At 51.7% G+C, this 19382-nt stretch overlaps 1 protein-coding gene across 2 annotated transcripts in view; it reads left to right on the plus strand.

The window, feature by feature from the left end:
* Window positions 1-19382, plus strand: part of BRAP (BRCA1 associated protein) — a 149139-nt gene that overhangs the window by 36094 nt on the left and 93663 nt on the right. For both annotated transcript variants that reach the window (XM_075323736.1, XM_075323744.1), the window contains one exon: window positions 8150-8263. In XM_075323736.1, the coding sequence (XP_075179851.1) occupies window positions 8150-8263 (114 nt within the window). The remainder of the gene's footprint in view (window positions 1-8149; window positions 8264-19382) is intronic.

Genomic DNA, 19382 nt, shown 5'->3' on the forward strand with positions numbered 1-19382 from the left:
CCCTCTGGCTATACCCCCCCCGTGGTATCACGGGTTCTCCAGTTTTAGCTTTGTGTGCGAAGGAGGTCAGACATTCCATGCATAGCTCCACAGATTTTAGTCAGCAGTAGCTGCTGACTATTTCGGATGGAAGAAAAGAGGACACATATAGTGTCCCCAGCATGCTCCCTTCTCACCCCTGGATGGTGTTGTAAGGTTGAGGTACCTATTGCTGGTACAGGGCTGGAGCCTGACATGCTGTTTTCCTTCCACATCCCCTTGTAGGGCTCTGTGGAAGTGGGATCCTGCCGGCCTCTCAGCTCTGATGCCGGGCTCCATCCACAGACCCATTAGAACCTGATGGAGACGGAGCAGGAGTACGATCAGGGACAGGCCCTGCATCATACAGGTACTCTGTGTCCCCGGCAGGCACAGACACACTCCGGGCTGGCTGGGTGTTGTAGTGCGCCGGGGACCGCAACGTGGAGTTGGTGTCCCTACAGATTACTGGGGGATTGTTTGTGTTTGGGAACGCAGCGCCGACCCCCTCTGGACCGGGCGGCGCTGCTGTGACTTGTGGTGCGCCGGGGATCCGCCGTCCGCGCTTTTACGGCGGCGGCGGTTATAAATTTAGTCCCCGGCTTTTTGGGCCTAGGACGCCGGCAGCTCCGTTTCGTTCCCGCCCCCACCCTGTCATTCAGGGTAGGGGAGAGACGCTGTTCGCTAGCAGCGACGAGGGCTGGAGCCTGATTTACATGCTCCAGCCCTCTCACTTGGCACAGAGGGAAGCAGGCTTCCCGCTCTTGGCCAGGAACGCCCAGGGCCCGCCCCCCTTCCTCTCTAGAGACGCCGGCAGCCATTACATGCATGCCTGGCTGGAGGAAGGACGCAAGGCTCTGGGAGACCTGGACTAGGGGCTATCTGGCGACCACACACCCGCTTTTTAAGCGGGCGGTAAGCGATTTTTCTGTGCTGGTCCCTCTAGTGCCTCACTGTGTGTCAGTGTACTGGGTACATATATATAGATATTGTATTTCTTGCACTGTGAGGTGCGCTTCTGGCTGCATATCCCAGATCGCTCTGTGGAAGCAGCAACATGTCATCCTCAAAACGCAAGGCGGCCAAGGCAAAAAGGGCTGTGTATACTGCGTGTGCTGCATGTGGGGCTAATCTACCAGTAGGCTCCGATGACCCCCATTGTGTGCAATGCTCCGACCCGGTGCTGCTTCGCCAGCCGGAGTCAGGAGAGGTAGTGACCCAGGCTGAGACGCTTGTAAGTTCTGCCCCGGTGACAGGGACGGACTTTGCAGTTTTTGCAGATAATATGTCTGTATCTATGGCAAAAATCCTTGAAACCTTGCAATCTATGCATGGGGCTCAGTCTCTGGGCACGGAGAGGCCTCTGTCCTCAGGTCCCCCTTACTTGGAATGTATCCAGCCCACAGGGGGGTCCCCGGCTTCACAGGCCGAGGATTATGACTCAGATGATGGCCCCAGCCACCCTAAGCGAGCTCGCTGGGAAAGACCCTCGACGTCTTCACACTGCTCAGGGTCTCAGCGCAATCAGTCTCCCTGTGATGTGTCGGATGAGAGTGATCAGGAATCCACTCCTGGAACCCCTCTCAACCTGGATACCCCGGATGGGGATGCCATGGTAAACGACCTTATCTCAGCCATCAATAGGCTGTTGGATATTTCTCCCCCAGCCCCTTCAGCAGAAGAGGCGGCTGCGGAGCAGGAAAAGTTTCGTTTCCTTTATCCCAAGCGTAAATTGAGTGCTTTGTTAGATCACTCTGACTTCAGAGAATCAATCCAGAAGCACGACGCTCACCCAGAAAGGCGTTTCTCTAAACGATCTAAAGATACGCGTTTCCCTTTCCCCCCTGAGGTGGTCAAGCGCTGGACACAGTGTCCAAAGGTAGACCCCCCGATTTCCAAACTTGCAGCTAGATCCATAGTTGCAGTGGAGGATGGCGCTTCACTTAAAGATGCCAATGACAGACAGATGGACCTTTGGTTAAAATCTGTCTATGAAGCTATCGGCGCGTCGTTTGCTCCGGCATTCGCAGCCGTATGGGCACTCCAGGCTATTTCAGCTGGCTTAGCAAAAGTGGATGCTATCATGCATCCAGCAGTGCCGCAAGTGGCGCACCTTACCACGCAGATGTCGGCGTTTGCGTCTTACGCTATCAATGCGGTCCTAGAATCTACCAGTCGCACCTCAATGGCGTCCGCCAATTCGGTAGTTTTGCGCAGAGCCTTGTGGTTAAAGGACTGGAAAGCAGATGCTGGTTCCAAAAAATGTTTAACCAGTTTGCCTTTGTCTAGAGATAGACTGTTTGGCGAGCCATTGGCTGACATCATTAAGCAGTCCAAGGGTAAAGACTCCTCTTTACCACAACCCAGAACATCCAAACCTCAGCAGAAAAAGTGGCAGCAGAGGTTTCAGTCCTTTCGAGGTTCGGGCAAGACACCGTTTACCTCGTCCAAAGGGACTCAGAGGACGCAAAGAAACTCAGATTCGTGGCGGACTCACACACGCCCCAAGAAAGCAAATGGAGGTACCGCTTCCAAAGCGGCTACCTCATGACTTCCAGCCCCCCCCCTCCGCATCGCCGGTCGGGGGCAGGCTCTCCCGCTTTTCCGGCATTTGGATGTCACAGGTCAAAGACCGGTGGGTGACGGACATTTTGTCTCGCGGGTACAGAATCGAGTTCAATTCTCGTCCTCCAGCTCGGTTCTACAGAACCTCCCCACGTCCAGACCGAGCAGATGCTCTGCTGCAGGCGGTGGATTCCCTAAGAGCGGAAGGAGTGATTATCCCAGTCCCTCCTCAGGAACAAGGGCAAGGATTTTACTCCAATCTCTTTGTGGTTCCAAAAAAGGACGGCTCGTTCCGTCCTGTTCTGGACCTAAAACGGCTCAACAAACATGTGCACGCCAGGAGGTTCCGGATGGAAACCCTCCGCTCTGTCATTGCCTCAATGTCCAGAGGAGACTTCCTTGCCTCAATAGACATCAAAGATGCTTATCTCCACGTGCCAATTGCTACAGAACATCAACGTTTTCTACGTTTTGTGATAGGAGACGACCATTTTCAGTTCGTAGCTCTTCCATTTGGTCTGGCGACAGCCCCACGGGTCTTCACCAAGGTCATGGCGGCGGTGGTTGCAGTCTTGCTCTCTCAGGGACACTCGGTGATCCCTTACCTAGACGACTTATTGGTCAAAGCTCCCTCTCAGGAGGCATGTCAGCACAGCCTGAATGCTACGCTGGAGACTCTACAGTCTTTCGGATGGATCATCAACTTTCCAAAGTCGATCCTATCACCGACTCAGTCACTAACGTATCTTGGCATGGAGTTTCATACTCTAGCAGCGATAGTGAAGCTTCCGCTGGACAAGCAGCGGTCACTACAGACAGGGGTGCAATCTCTTCTGCAGGGCCAGTTGCATCCCTTGCGGCGCCTCATGCATTTCCTAGGGAAGATGGTGGCAGCCATGGAAGCAGTTCCCTTTGCGCAGTTTCATCTGCGCCCACTTCAATGGGACATTCTCCGCCAATGGGACGGGAAGTCAACGTCCCTGGACAGGAAAGTCTCGCTTTCCCAGACGGCCAAAGACTCTCTACAATGGTGGCTCCTTCCCACCTCATTGTCTCAGGGAAGATCCTTCCTGCCCCCATCCTGGGCAGTAGTCACGACAGATGCGAGTCTGTCAGGGTGGGGAGCAGTATTTCTCCACCACAGGGCTCAGGGGACGTGGACTCCGCAGGAGTCCACCCTTCAGATCAATGTTCTGGAGATCAGAGCAGTGTATCTTGCTCTACTGGCCTTCCAACAGTGGCTGGAAGGAAAGCAGATCCGAATCTAATCGGACAACTCCACAGCGGTGGCATACATCAACCACCAAGGAGGGACGCGCAGTCGGCAAGCCTTCCAAGAAGTCCGGCGCATTCTAATGTGGGTGGAGGACAGAGCATCCACCATATCCGCGGTTCACATTCCAGGCGTAGAAAACTGGGAAGCAGACTTCCTCAGTCGCCAGGGCATGGACGCAGGGGAATGGTCCCTTCACCCGGACGTGTTTCAGGAAATCTGTCGCCGCTGGGGAGTGCCGGACGTCGACCTAATGGCATCCCGGCACAACAACAAGGTCCCGGCATTCATGGCGAGGTCGCGCGATCAAAGAGCTCTGGCGGCAGACGCCTTGGTTCAAGATTGGTCGCAGTTTCAGCTCCCATACGTGTTTCCGCCTCTGGCGCTCTTGCCCAGAGTGCTACGCAAGATCAGATCCGAGTGCAGCCGCGTCATACTCGTCGCTCCAGACTGGCCGAGGAGGTCGTGGTATCCGGATCTGTGGCATCTCACGATCGGTCGACCGTGGTCACTGCCAGACCGACCAGACTTACTGTCCCAAGGGCCGTTTTTCCATCAGAATTCTGCGGCCCTGAACCTGACTGTGTGGCCATTGAGTCCTGGATCCTAGCATCTGCTGGATTATCTCAGGGAGTCGTTGCCACAATGAGACAAGCTAGAAAGTCGAATTCGGCTAAGATCTACCACAGAACGTGGAAGATTTTCTTGTCCTGGTGCTCTGCTCAGGGAGTGTCTCCCTGGCCATTTGCATTGCCCAAGTTTCTTTCCTTTCTGCAATCGGGGTTAGAAAAGGGCTTGTCGCTCAGCTCCCTTAAAGGGCAAGTTTCGGCACTATCCGTGTTTTTTCAGAAGCGTCTAGCACGTCTTCCTAAGGTGCGCACGTTCCTGCAGGGGGTCTGTCATATTGTGCCCCCGTACAAGCGACCGTTAGATCCATGGGATCTGAACAGGGTACTAGTTGCTCTCCAGAAGCCGCCCTTCGAGCCTCTGAAGGAAGTTTCCTTTTCTCGGCTGTCGCAGAAAGTGGCGTTTCTTGTTGCGATCACATCGCTTCGGCGAGTGTCTGAGCTGGCAGCTCTGTCATCTAAGGCTCCCTTCCTGGTGTTCCACCAGGACAAGGTTGTGCTGCGCCCCATTCCGGAGTTTCTTCCTAAGGTCGTATCCTCTTTTCATCTTAATCAGGATATTTCCTTGCCTTCTTTTTGCCCTCATCCGGTTCACCGGTATGAAAAGGCCTTACGTTTGCTAGATCTGGTGAGAGCACTCAGAATCTACATTTCCCGCACGGCGCCCATACGCCGTGCCGATGCACTTTTCGTCCTTGTCGCTGGTCCGCGCAAGGGGTTGCAGGCTTCTAAAGCCACCCTGGCTCGATGGATCAAAGAACCAATTCTAGAGGCCTACCGTTCTGCGGGGCTTCCGGTTCCTTCAGGGCTAAAAGCCCACTCCACCAGAGCCGTGGGTGCGTCCTGGGCATTACGCCACCAGGCTTCGGCTCAACAGGTGTGCCAGGCAGCTACCTGGTCCAGTCTGCACACTTTCACCAAGCATTATCAGGTGCATACCTATGCTTCGGCGGATGCCAGCTTAGGTAGAAGAGTCCTGCAGGCGGCAGTGACACCCCCGTAGGGGAGGGCTGTTTTGCAGCTCTAACATGAGGTATTTATTTACCCACCCAGGGACAGCTTTTGGACGTCCCAATCGTCTGGGTCTCCCAATAGAGCGCTGAAGAAGAAGGGAATTTTGTTACTTACCGTAAATTCCTTTTCTTCTAGCTCTTATTGGGAGACCCAGCACCCGCCCTGTTGTCCTTCGGGATGTTTTTTTGTTGTTTGCGGGTACACATGTTGTTCATGTTGAACGGTTTTTCAGTTCTCCGATGTTATTCGGAGTTAATTTGTTTAAACCAGTTATTGGCTTCCTCCTTCTTGCTTTGGCACTAAAACTGGAGAACCCGTGATACCACGGGGGGGGTATAGCCAGAGGGGGAGGGGCCTTGCACTTTTAATGTAGTGCTTTGTGTGGCCTCCAGAGGGCAGTAGCTATACCCCAATCGTCTGGGTCTCCCAATAAGAGCTAGAAGAAAAGGAATTTACGGTAAGTAACAAAATTCCCTTCTTTTATCTGAATTCTGCGGCCCTCAACCTGACTGTGTGGCCAGTGAGTCCTGGACCCTAGCGTCTTCAGGGTTATCTCAAGACGTCATTGCCACTATGAGACAGGCTAGGAAACCAACGTCCGCCAAGATCTATCACAGGACGTGGAAAATTTTTCTGTCGTGGTGCTCTGTTCAGGGTTTTTCTCCCTGGCCATTTGCATTACCCACTTTTCTGTCCTTCCTTCAATCTGGACTGGAAAAGGGTTTGTCGCTCGGCTCCCTTAAGGGACAAGTCTCAGCGCTCTCTGTGTTTTTCCAGAAGCGCCTAGCCAGGCTTCCACAGGTACGCACGTTCCTGCAGGGGGTTTGTCACATCGTTCCACCTTACAAGCGGCCGTTAGAACCCTGGGATCTAAACAGGGTTCTGATGGTTCTTCAGAAACCACCATTCGAGCCAATGAGAGATATTTCCCTCTCACAACTTTCGCAGAAAGTGGTTTTTTTCTAGTAGCAGTCACTTCTCTTCGGCGAGTGTCTGAGCTAGCAGCATTGTCGTGCAAAGCCCCTTTCCTGGTGTTTCACCAGGACAAGGTGGTTCTACGTCCGGTTCCGGATTTTCTCCCTAAGGGGGTATCCTCCTTTCATCTCAATCAGGATATCTCCTTACCTTCTTTTTATCCTCATCCAGTTCACCAATGTGAAAAGGATTTGCACTTGTTAGATTTGGTGAGAGCACTCAGACTCTACATTTCTCGTACGGCGCCCCTGCGCCGCTCGGATGCACTCTTTGTCCTTGTCGTTGGCCAGCGTAAAGGGTCACAGGTTTCCAAATCAACCCTGGCTCGGTGGATCAAGGAGCCAATTCTCGAAGCTTACCGTTCGGCTGGGCTTTCGGTTCCATCAGGGCTGAGGGCCCATTCTACCAGAGCCGTGGGAGCGTCCTGGGCTTTGAGGCACCAGGCTGCGGCTCAGCAGGTGTGTCAGGCGGCTACCTGGTCGAGCCTGCACACTTTCACGAAACACTATCAGGTGCATACCTATGCTTCGGCGGATGCCAGCCTAGGTAGACGAGTCCTTCAGGCGGCGGTTGCCCACCTGTAGGAAAGGGCCGTTTTACGGCTCTCTTACGAGGTATTATTTTACCCACCCAGGGACTGCTTTTGGACGTCCCAATTGTCTGGGTCTCCCAATAGAGCGACAAAGAAGAAGGGAATTTTGTTTACTTACCGTAAATTCCTTTTCTTCTAGCTCTAATTGGGAGACCCAGCACCCGCCCCTGTTTTTTTGTGTACACATGTTGTTCATGTTGAATGGTTTCAGTTCTCCGATATTCCTTCGGATTGAAGTTACTTTAAACCAGTTTATAATTCTTTTTCCTCCTTCTTGCTTTTGCACCAAAACTGAGGAGCCCGTGGGAGCACGGGGGGTGTATAGGCAGAAGGGGAGGGGCTTAACACTTTTGAGTGTAATACTTTGTGCGGCCTCCGGAGGCATAGCCTATACACCCAATTGTCTGGGTCTCCCAATTAGAGCTAGAAGAAAAGGAATTTACGGTAAGTAAACAAAATTCCCTTCTTTTTCTAAAGATCTCTTTATCTATGGAACTAGATACAGGGATAGTTAGGCAGGGATTAGCAATATGTACCCAGAACTGCTCATGGTTCTGGGTGCATATTTAAATTCACAGAAGAAAAAAGAAATAAAAAAAAGGGGTAAAAAGGGATCTTTTCAGGTGCACCCAGAACCATGAGCAGTTCTGGGTGCTTATAACACCTGACGAGTTCCCTTTTTTAACTTCTTTTTTTTTTTTTTTTCTTTTTTTTTTTCTTCTGAGTTTGGCAATATTTTTTCTTCTCTTTTGTTAAGTTCAGCATCAATTGATACTAGAATTTTCTCAGAATCTGCATGTGTCATGGGCAACAAAAGACATTCACTCCATGTGACAGATTGCCAGGTGTGGAGGAAACACAAAAGTGACTGATCTAGTGTAGCATTGTGTATGAGAAAGGTGACAGTCCTGTGGTGACCTGTCAGGTGACAGCGTGACAAAAATGGAGCTAATGTTCACTTGTCCTAGGAGCTTCAGGACACATGCATGACCACCATTTGTTTATGGCCGTTGGATTCTGCTTTTACAAGTCAAAGGTACACATGGATTAATTCTCTAAAAAAATAAATTTCTTCTGTATATTCAGCCAGAAGCAGACAGCTTCTACATGTCGAATAACGGACGTCAGTTCAATTCTATTGAAGAAGATGTGTGTCAGCTGGTCTACGTGGAAAGGGCAGAGGTGTTTAAATCTGAAGACGTGAGTATATTCTATATAGGGTGTGTATGGGGTGGGATCCGTATACAGGGGGAGATTTATTATGGTTCTTCTTTTTCTTTTTTTTTTTTTTTTGTTTTCTGGCTTAATAGCTGTAATTTTTTGTTAAAATGGTCATGAATTAACTTGCCTGGGGACAAAAAACTAGGTACTTTTAACCCCTTAGTGACTAGGCCAAATTTTTCAAATCCAGCTTTAAGTGGCAATAAGTCTCTGCAATATTTCAACATATCCCAGTGATTTATAGATTGTATTTTTGGGAGATATTATATTTTATGATAATGGTAAATTTAGGTCAACACATCCTTTTTGCGTTTATAAAAATATCAGAAATTTTGACAAAGTTCTAAAAAACCCCCAAAATTAGCAGTTTTTCAAACTTTGATTATTCCTTTTAATCTAGATCAGGGGTGGGGAACCTTTTTTTCTGTTGGGGGCCATTTGGAAATTTCTACCAACCTTCGGGGGCCGCACAAAATTATCAATGTTTAAATGACCCTGCTATATTGGGTGAAACAATTAACTGGGGGCATGGGGCTGGGGGCACAGGCACCACACGCGGGGCTGGGGGCACAGGCACCACACGCGGGGCTGGGGGCACAGGCACCACACGCGGGGCTGGGGGCACAGGCACCACACGCGGGGCTGGGGGCACAGGCACCACACGCGGGGCTGGGGGCACAGGCACCACACGCGGGGCTGGGGGCACAGGCACCACACGCGGGGCTGGGGGCACAGGCACCACACGCGGGGCTGGGGGCACAGGCACCACACGCGGGGCTGGGGGCACAGGCACCACACGCGGGGCTGGGGGCACAGGCACCACACGCGGGGCTGGGGGCACAGGCACCACACGCGGGGCTGGGGGCACAGGCACCACACGCGGGGCTGGGGGCACAGGCACCACACGCAGGTTGCGCTGCATACAGGACTGGGTGATGGGCTGCACACAGGACTGGGTGATGGGCTGCACACAGGACTGGGTGATGGGCTGCACACAGGACTGGGTGATGGGCTGCACACAGGACTGGGTGATGGGCTGCACACAGGACTGGGTGATGGGCTGCACACAGGACTGGGTGATGGGCTGCACACAGGACTGGGTGATGGGCTGCACACAGGACTGGGTGATGGGCTGCACACAGGACTGGGTGATGGGCTGCACACAGGACTGGGTGATGGGCTGCACACAGGACTGGGTGATGGGCTGCACACAGGACTGGGTGATGGGCTGCACACAGGACTGGGTGATGGGCTGCACACAGGACTGGGTGATGGGCTGCACACAGGACTGGGTGATGGGCTGCACACAGGACTGGGTGATGGGCTGCACACAGGACTGGGTGATGGGCTGCACACAGGACTGGGTGATGGGCTGCACACAGGACTGGGTGATGGGCTGCACACAGGACTGGGTGATGGGCAGCACACAGGACTGGGTGATGGGCAGCACACAGGACTGGGTGATGGGCTGCACACAGGACTGGGTGATGGGCTGCACACAGGACTGGGTGATGGGCTGCACACAGGACTGGGTGATGGGCTGCACACAGGACTGGGTGATGGGCTGCACACAGGACTGGGTGATGGGCTGCACACAGGACTGGGTGATGGGCTGCACACAGGACTGGGTGATGGGCTGCACACAGGACTGGGTGATGGGCTGCACACAGGACTGGGTGATGGGCTGCACACAGGACTGGGTGATGGGCTGCACACAGGACACTGGGGGGCACACTGTGCTGAGAGTTTCATGCAACTCTGGGGGAGAGGGTTTACAGAACTGGGGTTTAGGCACAAAGCATTGGGCAGGGCACATAGCAGCAGAGGGTTGGCGCTGGACTCGCAGCAGCATTGCATTCACATCACCGGAGTGCAGCAGGAGCCGGACACACTGCATTAGAAGGAGAAGGCAGGCACTGATCTCCGGGGGGCAGGGGGCGTGCACACAACGCTGGAAGCTGTGAGGCTGCTGTGGACCCGCCCACAAAGTAAGCACTGGCCGACGGGAGAACACATTGCAGCACCAACAGCAATGTGTGGATTTAAAGGGCCGGCGGCAGCAAGACCGTGGTGACAGCACGAGCACTGCCTCCCCCGGGAATCTGCCCGGGGGCCAGATAAAAGGTCATGGCGGGCCGCATGCGGCCCGCGGGCCGGAGGTTCCCCACCCCTGATCTAGATAGTCATATTTCACAAAATAGTTAATAAATAACATTTCCCATGTGTCTGCTTTGCATCAGCACCATCTGTAAAATGTTCATATTTTGTTAGGATATTAGAAGCTTTAACCCTTTACCACCTGCCGATTTTTGTTTTCCGTCTTTTCCGCCTCTTCTTCTAAGAGCCATAACTTTTTTTTTTTCTCTTGTTAATATACCTATACATGAGAGCTCATTTTGTGCAGGCCGAGTTGTCCTTTTGAATGACATTATTCATTTTGTCACATTTTCTACTGGAAAAAGGGAAAATATTTCCAAAGGCGGTGAAATTTAAAAAAATAAAAGTGCAATTGCAAAATTGTCAGTACGAGTTCATAGATATCAAAGATGTATAGTTTTTTCTTTTGTTTAACTGGTGGAAATAAATTCAGAATTTTGTAAAGCGAAAAAAAAAGTGTGATTTTGTTGCCATTTTCCGAGACCCATAGCGTTTTCATTTTATGGGATCTGGGGCTCAGTGAGGCTTACTTTTTGTGTCTTAGGCCGGGTACACATATCCAGCTTTTCGCCAATTTGGCGCATGCGGCTCACGCCAGTACAGTGTATACAGTACACTGGCAGCACAGCAAGCGCTGGTCATATGCTGTCATGTGACCGGAGCATGTGACCCGGAAGTTGCGGTGCTGCCACTGTACTGGATTATACTGTACTGGCGTGCGCTGTATCCGTCAAACACCGGCGAAAAGCTGGATATGTGTACCCGGCCTTAAGCAGATATTTTTAATTATACCATTTTTGGTAGATGCAGTGTGTTGTTTGCCTGTTTTTGCATTTTAATGCAATGTTGTGGCGACCAAAAAACATAATTCTGGGTTGTTTTTTTTTATCCCTACGCAGTGTACTGATCATATTAATATATTTTGATTGATCATGCATTTCTGAATACAGCGATACCAAGTATGTGTTGTGGGTTTTTTTTGTTTTTGTTTCATTTTTATTTTCAGTGGAGCAAAATAGGTGGATATGAGTTTTTGTTTTTTTTTTTTTTGTTGTTTTTTTTTTTTTTTTTTAGGAATTTTTTCCTTTTCATCTATTTGTGGTTTCTTTGTCGCTCCATTGGGAGACCCAGACAATTGGGTGTATAGCTTCTGCCTCCGGAGGCCACACAAAGTATTACACTTTAAAAAGTGTAACCCCTCCCCTCTGCCTATACACCCTCCCGTGCATCACGGGCTCCTCAGTTTTATGCTTTGTGTGGAAGGAGGCACACATCCACTCATGCTCCCATTTTAGTCAGCAGCAGCTGCTGATTTTATCGGTTGGAAGAAAAGAGGGCCCCCACAGGGCCCCCGGCATGCTCCCTTCTCACCCCACTAAGTCGGCGGTGCTGTTAAGGTTGAGGTACCCATTGCGGGTACAGAGGCTGGAGCCACATGCAGTTTTCCTTCACCGTCCCTTAGAGACTCTGGGAGAAGTGGGATCCGAACCGGTCATCCATTCATTGGGACCGGGCTCCCTCCGCAGCCCCTGTGGGAATCTGCCGGACAGGAGACTTTGTATCCTCAGGGACAGGGCCCTGCATCTAAAGATACTCTGTGTCCCCATGGGGACGGTGCATGGAGCGCTTGTTTCACAGACGCTGCAGCAGCTGCTGGTTTTGTGACGACCGGGACTTCCGCGCCGACCGCGCCTGTTTGTCGGCCGCGGTATTAAATTTAGTCCCCGGCTTCATTGCGGCCTAGTACCATAACTCCCGCCCCCGGGCCTGCCAGTCAGGGGTAAGGGCGGGACGGTCGACCTGACGTCGGCAGTGAGGGCTGGAGCATACTTTAGGTTTCCTCCCCCCCCCCTTCACTGATCACTGTGGGGCACCAGATTCCCGCACTTTACTAGTCGCCGCCCACGGCTCCCTCCTCCCCTGAGAGCTCCGGCAGCCAATGTTATCTGCAGGTTTCACCTACCCTCACTGTGAGCAATGCTCGACCCCTGTTGCACTTGCTCAGCCGGAGCCTCGGGCACTAGTGGGCCCCTCGGCTCAGGCAGACCCTCCTGCTTCCCCTGTCCAGGCGGCAGGGACAGAGTTTGCAGTTTTTGCTGAGAAACTCTCTGAGTCGCTTTCACAATCCATGGCTCAGTCTATGGACAAATGGTCTGCCAAGCTACTAGAAGCCTTGCAGTCCAGACCGGTCCTTACACAGGCCCCGGGCACTGTTGGATCATCGCCTCCAGGCCCCTCTCGGTCTGCGCCGCAGCGTGCTCCCGGGGTGGCCCCTAGGTCTCACGTGGAGGACTTTGGCACGGACCACAGTCCTAGACCGGCTAAGCGGGCTCGCTAGGAATCTTCCCCGACTTCCTCACGCTGCTCGGGGTCTCAGCTTGAGGACTCTCTGGAGGATGAGGCGGACGTCGCAGCTCAGGGCTCTGACCCTGACGTTGCTCTCAATCTTGATACACCTGAAGGGGACGCCATAGTAAATGACCTTATAGCGTCCATCAACCAGGTGCTAGATCTTTCTCCCCCAACTCCACCTATAGAGGAGTCGGCTTCGCAGCAGGAGAAACACCAGTTTAGGTTTCCCAAACGTACACGGAGTGCGTTTTTCGATCACTCTAACTTCAGAGATGCTGTCCAGAAGCACAGAGCATTTCCGGACAAGCGCTTTACTAAGCGCCTTAATGACACACGTTACCCCTTCCCCTCTGACGTAGTTAACCCTTTCACGACCGGCCGATTTTTCGCTTTCCGTTTTTTTTTTTCGCCATTCTTTTTCTGAGAGACGTAACTTTTTTATTTTTCAGTCAATATGGTCATGTGAGGGCTCATTTTTTGCGGAACGAGCTGTACTTTTAAATGAAACCATCAGTTTTACCATATTGTGTACTAGAAAATGGCAAAAAAATTCCAAATGCTGAAAAATTGCAAAAAAAGTGCGATAGCACTATAGTTTTTGAGATATTTTATTCACTGTGTTCACTATATGGTAAAACTGATGTGTGGGTGTGATGCCTCAGGTCAGTGCGAGTTCGTAGACACCAAACATGTATAGGTTTACTTTTATATAAGGGGTTAAAAAAAAATCGGAAGTTTGTCCGAAAAAAGTGGCGCACATTTTACGCCATATTCCGTGACCCGTAGCATTCTCATTTTTCGGGATCTTAGGCTCAATGACGGCTTATTTTTTGCGTCTCGAGCTGACGTTTTTACCGGTACCATTTTTGCGCAGATGCTACGTTTTGATCGCCTCTTATTGCATTTTGCGCAAAAGTTGTGGCGACAAAAAAACGTCGTTTTGGCGTTTGGAATTTTTTTGCCGCTACGCCGTTTACTGATCAGATTAATTGATTTTATATTTTGATAGATCGGGCGTTTCTGAACGCGGCGATACCAAATGTGTGTATATTTTTTATTTTTTTAACCCTTTAATTTTCAATGGGGCGAATGGGGGGTGATTTGAACTTTTAGGTTTTTTTGTTTTTTTTTTAATTTTTTAAAACTTATTTTTTTACTTTTTTTTTTTTATTTTACTAGTCCCCCTAGGGGGCTATTGCGATCAGCATTCCGATCGCTCTGCAGTATCTGCTGATCACAGCTGGAAGGCTGTAAACAGCAGATACGCTGTCTTTCTCTTTTGCTGTGCCCCGGGCACAGCGAAAGTGAAAGCAATTCATGTGTAGTACAGGAGTCATCACATGACCCTGTACTACCATGACAACTATCGGGAGTCACGTGATCGCGTCACGTGACTTCCGGTTTCGGCGGTAAGTAAAACTTTACCGCGATTGCGCTTATAATGGCGCTGTCATGTATTGACAGCGCCATTATAAGGGGTTAATCGGCACGAGCAGATAACGATTCTGCTCGTGCCTAGCAGGCACACATCTCAGCTGTGAAAATCAGCTGAGATGTGTGCCGATCGCGGCATGCTGCCGCCGGAGGACCGCGGGCAGTAAGATTATGTCATTTAGGACGTAATTTTACGGCCCGCGGTCGTTAAGGGGTTAAGGGTTGGGCTCAATGTCCCAAGGTGGATCCTCCAGTCTCTAGACTGGCGGCTAGATCTGTAGTATCAGTTGCAGATGGCTCATCGCTAAAGGATGCCACTGACAGGCAGATAGAGCTCCTGGTGAAATCCATCTATGAAGCCACAGGCGCGTCTTTTGCCCCGGCCTTTGCAGCCGTGTGGGCACTCCAAGCTATCTCAGCTTGTCTGTCTGAGATTAATGCGGTCACACGTACCTCTGCTCCGCAAGTTGCGTCTTTGACTTCTCAGGCGTCGGCTTTTTCGTCCTACGCCATGAACGCCGTCCTCGACTCTGCTAGCCGTACAGCGGTAGCATCCGCTAATTCGGTGGCAGTCCGCAGGGCCATGTGGCTACGCGAATGGAAGGCAGACTCTGCTTCCAAGAAGTTCTTAACCGGTTTGCCGTTTTCTGGCGACCGATTGTTTGGCGAACGATTGGATGAAATTATTAAGGAATCCAAGGGAAAGGACTCGTCCTTACCCCAGTCCAAACCGAAGAGACCTCAGCAACGGAAAATACAACCGAGGTTTCGGTCCTTTCGGACCTCAGCCAAATCCCAATCCTCCTCGTCCAACAGGCCAGAGAAGGGCCAGAGGAACTCTTATGCGTGGCGGTCTAAGTCACGCCCCCCAAAAACCGCCGGAGGCACTGCCTCCAAGGCGGCCTCCTCATGACTTTCGGCCTCCTCGAACCGCATCCTCGGTCGGTGGCAGGCTCTCCCGCTTTTGCGACGCCTGGTGGCCACATGTCCAAGACCGATGGGTGAGAGACATTCTGTCTCACGGTTACAGGATAGAGTTCAGCTCTCGTCCTCCGACTCGTTTCTTCAGAACATCTCCACCCCCATCTCGGGCCGGCGCACCTTTTCAGGCTGTGGGCGTTCTGAAGTCTCAGGGCCACTCTGTGATCCCTTACTTAGACGATCTCCTAGTCAGGGCACCCTCCCGGGTGGCGTGTCAACACAGCCTGACCGTCGCTCTGGAGACTCTCCAGCGGTTCGGGTGGATCATCAACTTCCCAAAGTCCAAGTTGACACCGACCCAATCACTGACTTACCTCGGGATGGAGTTTCATACTCACTCAGCGGTAGTAAAGCTACCGCTGGACAAACAGCTTTCGCTGCAGACAGGGGTGCAATCTCTTCTTCGGGGCCAGTCACACCCCTTGAGGCGCCTCATGCACTTCCTGGGGAAGATGGTGGCAGCAATGGAGGCAGTGCCCTTCGCGCAGTTTCATCTGCGCCCACTCCAATGGGACATTCTCCGCAAATGGGACAGGAGGTCGACGTCCCTCGACAGGAACGTCTCTCTTTCCCTTGCAGCCAAAACCTCTCTTTAGTGGTGGCTTCTTCCCACTTCTCTATCGCAGGGAAAATCCTTCCTGCCCCCATCCTGGGCTGTGGTCACGACGGACGCGAGCCTGTCAGGGTGGGGAGCGGTTTTTCTCCACCACAGGGCTCAGGGAACCTGGAATCCGATAGTCTTCCCTTCAGATCAATGTTCTGGAGATAAGGGCAGTGTATCTAGCCCTAAAGGCGTTCCATCGGTGGCTGGAGGGCAGGCAGATCCGCATACAGTCAGACAACGCCACGGCGGTCGCGTACATCAACCACCAGGGCGGCACGCGCAGCCGTCAAGCCTTCCAGGAAGTCCGGCGGATTCTGCTGTGGGCGGAGGCCACAGCCTCCACCATCTCCGCAGTTCACATCCCGGGCGTAGAAAACTGGGAAGCAGACTTTCTCAGTCGTCAGGGCATGGATGCGGGGGAATGGTCTCTTCACCCAGACGTGTTTCGAGAGATCTGTCGCCGCTGGGGAACGCCGCACGTCGATCTCATGGCGTCACGACACAACAACAAGGTCCCGGCCTTCATGGCACGGTCTCAAGATCACAGAGCTTTGGCGGCGGACGCGTTAGTTCAGGATTGGTCGCAGTTTCGACTCCCTTATGTGTTTCCTCCTCTGGCGATGTTGCCCAGAGTGTTACGCAAGATCAGATCCGACTGTCGTCGCGCCATTCTCGTCGCTCCAGATTGGCCGAGGCGGTCGTGGTACCCGGATCTGTGGCATCTCACGGTGGGTCAGCCGTGGGCGCTTCCAGACCGCACAGACCTGCTGTCACAAGGCCCGTTTTTCCATCTGAATTCTGCGGCCCTCAACCTGACTGTGTGGCCATTGAGTCCTGGCTCCTACCGTCGTCGGGTTTATCGCAGGATGTCATTGCCACTATGAGACAGGCCAGGAAACCAACGTCCGCCAAGATCTATTACAGGTCGTGGCGGATCTTCTTGTCCTGGTGCTCTGATAAGGGTTTTACTCCCTGGCCTTTTGCCTTACCCATTTTTCTTTCATTCCTTCAATCCGGAATGGACAAGGGTTTGTCACTCGGCTCTCTCAAGGGACAAGTATCGGCGCTCTCAGTATTTTTTCAAAAGCGCCTGGCAAGGCTTCCACAGGTCCGCACGTTCCTGCAGGGAGTTTGCCACATAGTTCCACCCTACAAGCGTCCGCTGGAACCCTGGGACCTTAACAGGGTGTTAATGGCTCTTCAAAAACCACCTTTCGAGCCGCTGAGGGATGTTTCTTTATCACGTCTTTCGCAGAAGGTGGCTTTTCTTGTGGCAATTACCTCACTCCGAAGAGTGTCGGAGCTTGCAGCGCTGTCATGCAAATCCCCTTTCCTGGTTTTTCACCAGGATAAGGTGGTTCTGCGTCCTATCCCGGAGTTTCTCCCTAAGGTGTTTTCTCCTTTTCATCTCAATCAGGATATCTCCTTACCGTCATTTTGCCCTCATCCAGTTCACCAGTGTGAAAAGGATTTGCATTCATTAGATCTAGTGAGAGCACTCCGGCTCTACGTGTCTCGCACGGCGCCCCTGCGCCGTTCAGATGCGCTCTTTGTCCTGGTCGCTGGCCAGCGTAAGGGTTCGCAGGCTTCCAAGTCAACTTTGGCTCGGTGGATCAAGGAACCGATTCTTAAAGCCTACCGTTCTTCGGGGCTTCCTCTTCCTTCGGGACTGAAAGCCCATTCTACCAGAGCCGTGGGTGCGTCCTGGGCATTGCGGCACCGGGCTACGGCTCAGCAGGTGTGTCAGGCAGCTACCTGGTCTAGTCTGCACACCTTCACAAAACACTATCAGGTGCATACCTATGCTTCGGCAGATGCCAGTCTAGGTAGGCGAGTCCTTCAGGCGGCGGTTGCCCACCTGTAGGAAGGGGTCGTTTTTCGGCTCTCTGTTATTGAGGTGTTCTTTTACCCACCCAGGGACTGCTTTTGGACATCCCAATTGTCTGGGTCTCCCAATGGAGCGACAAAGAAGAAGGGAATTTTGTTTACTTACCGTAAATTCCTTTTCTTCTAGCTCCTATTGGGAGACCCAGCACCCGCCCCTGTTTCCTTCGGGCTGTTTGTTCTTTTGTGTACACATGTTGTTCATGTTGAATTGTTCCTTTGGTTCATGGTTTTCAGTTCTCCGAACATCCTTCGGATTGAATTTACCTTAGACCAATTTATAAGTTTCCTCCTTCCTGCTTTTGCACCAAAACTGAGAAGCCCGTGATGCACGGGAGGGTGTATAGACAGAGGGGAGGGGTTACACTTTTTAAAGTGTAATACTTTGTGTGGCCTCCGGAGGCAGAAGCTATACACCCAATTGTCTGGGTCTCCCAATAGGAGCTAGAAGAAAAGGAATTTACGGTAAGTAAACAAAATTCCCTTCTTTTCTTACTTTACCAGAAGGCTAACAACAATTTTGTGCTTCTAAATACCTTTGCCTGTGCCATAAGACTTGCCTAGCTCTGTTTCTTGCCCTATTTTACCTATACAAACTTTTTTTTTTCCTTCCCTTGTTTGCTTTTTATTTTGTTTCTGTTATATGATCATGTATATTTGTGATTTCATAAATTTATATAATATCTCTATTGGAGTGCAAGCTCTCTTCAATAGGCTGTTCTTGTATATATTATGATACTATTGGAGTGCAAGCTCTCTTCAATAGGCTGTTCTTGTATATATTATGATACTAGCTGTACTACCCGGCTTCGCCCGGGTTAATAACTGCTGTTAAGAAAATAGAATGTATTAACAAAAATTTATTTTGCACACAAAAACCACAAAACAGATAGAAATGTAATTTTCTTTATCGTTCCTTTGGGAGACCCAGACCATGGGTGTTTAGCTTCTGCCTCCGGAGGACACACAAAGTACTACACTTAAAAGTGTAGCTCCTCCCTCTGAGCTTATACACCCCCTGGTAGCCAGTCCTACCCAGTTTATTGCTTTGTGTCAGGAGGCATACATCCACACATGCATTCTCATCTGATTTGTTTGACTTTTGGAAAGAGTTTGAAGAAAAGCGGGTCCATCTCTGGACTCCCGTCATGTCCCTTCTCACCCCACTGTGTCGGCGGTGTTGTTAAGGTTGATTTACAAGGCTGCAGCCTTACCTGCCGCGCTCCTTCACCATCCCTTCTGGGCTCTGGCTTGAAGTGGGAGCCAGCACGGTCTCCATGCCTGGCAGGAGTCCGGTCTCCATCCACAGCCCCTTGAGGATTCTGCTGGACCAGAGCACTCATCCCCAGGGACATGGCCCTGCGTCTCAGCAGCTAAGTACCTGAGACGTTTATGTTGGGGGTCCTGGTTCTTTATTGTAAGGGGAGAGTATGCTGTATGTGATTGTTTTAACTTTTCCGGCGGGTTCTCTAGCTTTTGCCTGAGAACCGCGCCGACCGATGGTGCCTGCTTGTTGGCCTCGCCGCTTAAATTTAGGCCCCGGCTTCGCCGGAGGCCTAGTTTCATTTTCCTGCCCTCGCATGTCACTCATGCAGAGGGACAGGTTCGGCTCCTCCCGGCGGCCGTTCTACACAGGGGAGGGACACTCCCCACTGCTGGGGCGTCCCTCCTTCCCTGCAGGTCTCT

This window comes from Anomaloglossus baeobatrachus, chromosome 1, assembly GCF_048569485.1.
Source record: "Anomaloglossus baeobatrachus isolate aAnoBae1 chromosome 1, aAnoBae1.hap1, whole genome shotgun sequence".
Classification (NCBI taxonomy): Eukaryota; Metazoa; Chordata; class Amphibia; order Anura; family Aromobatidae; genus Anomaloglossus; species Anomaloglossus baeobatrachus.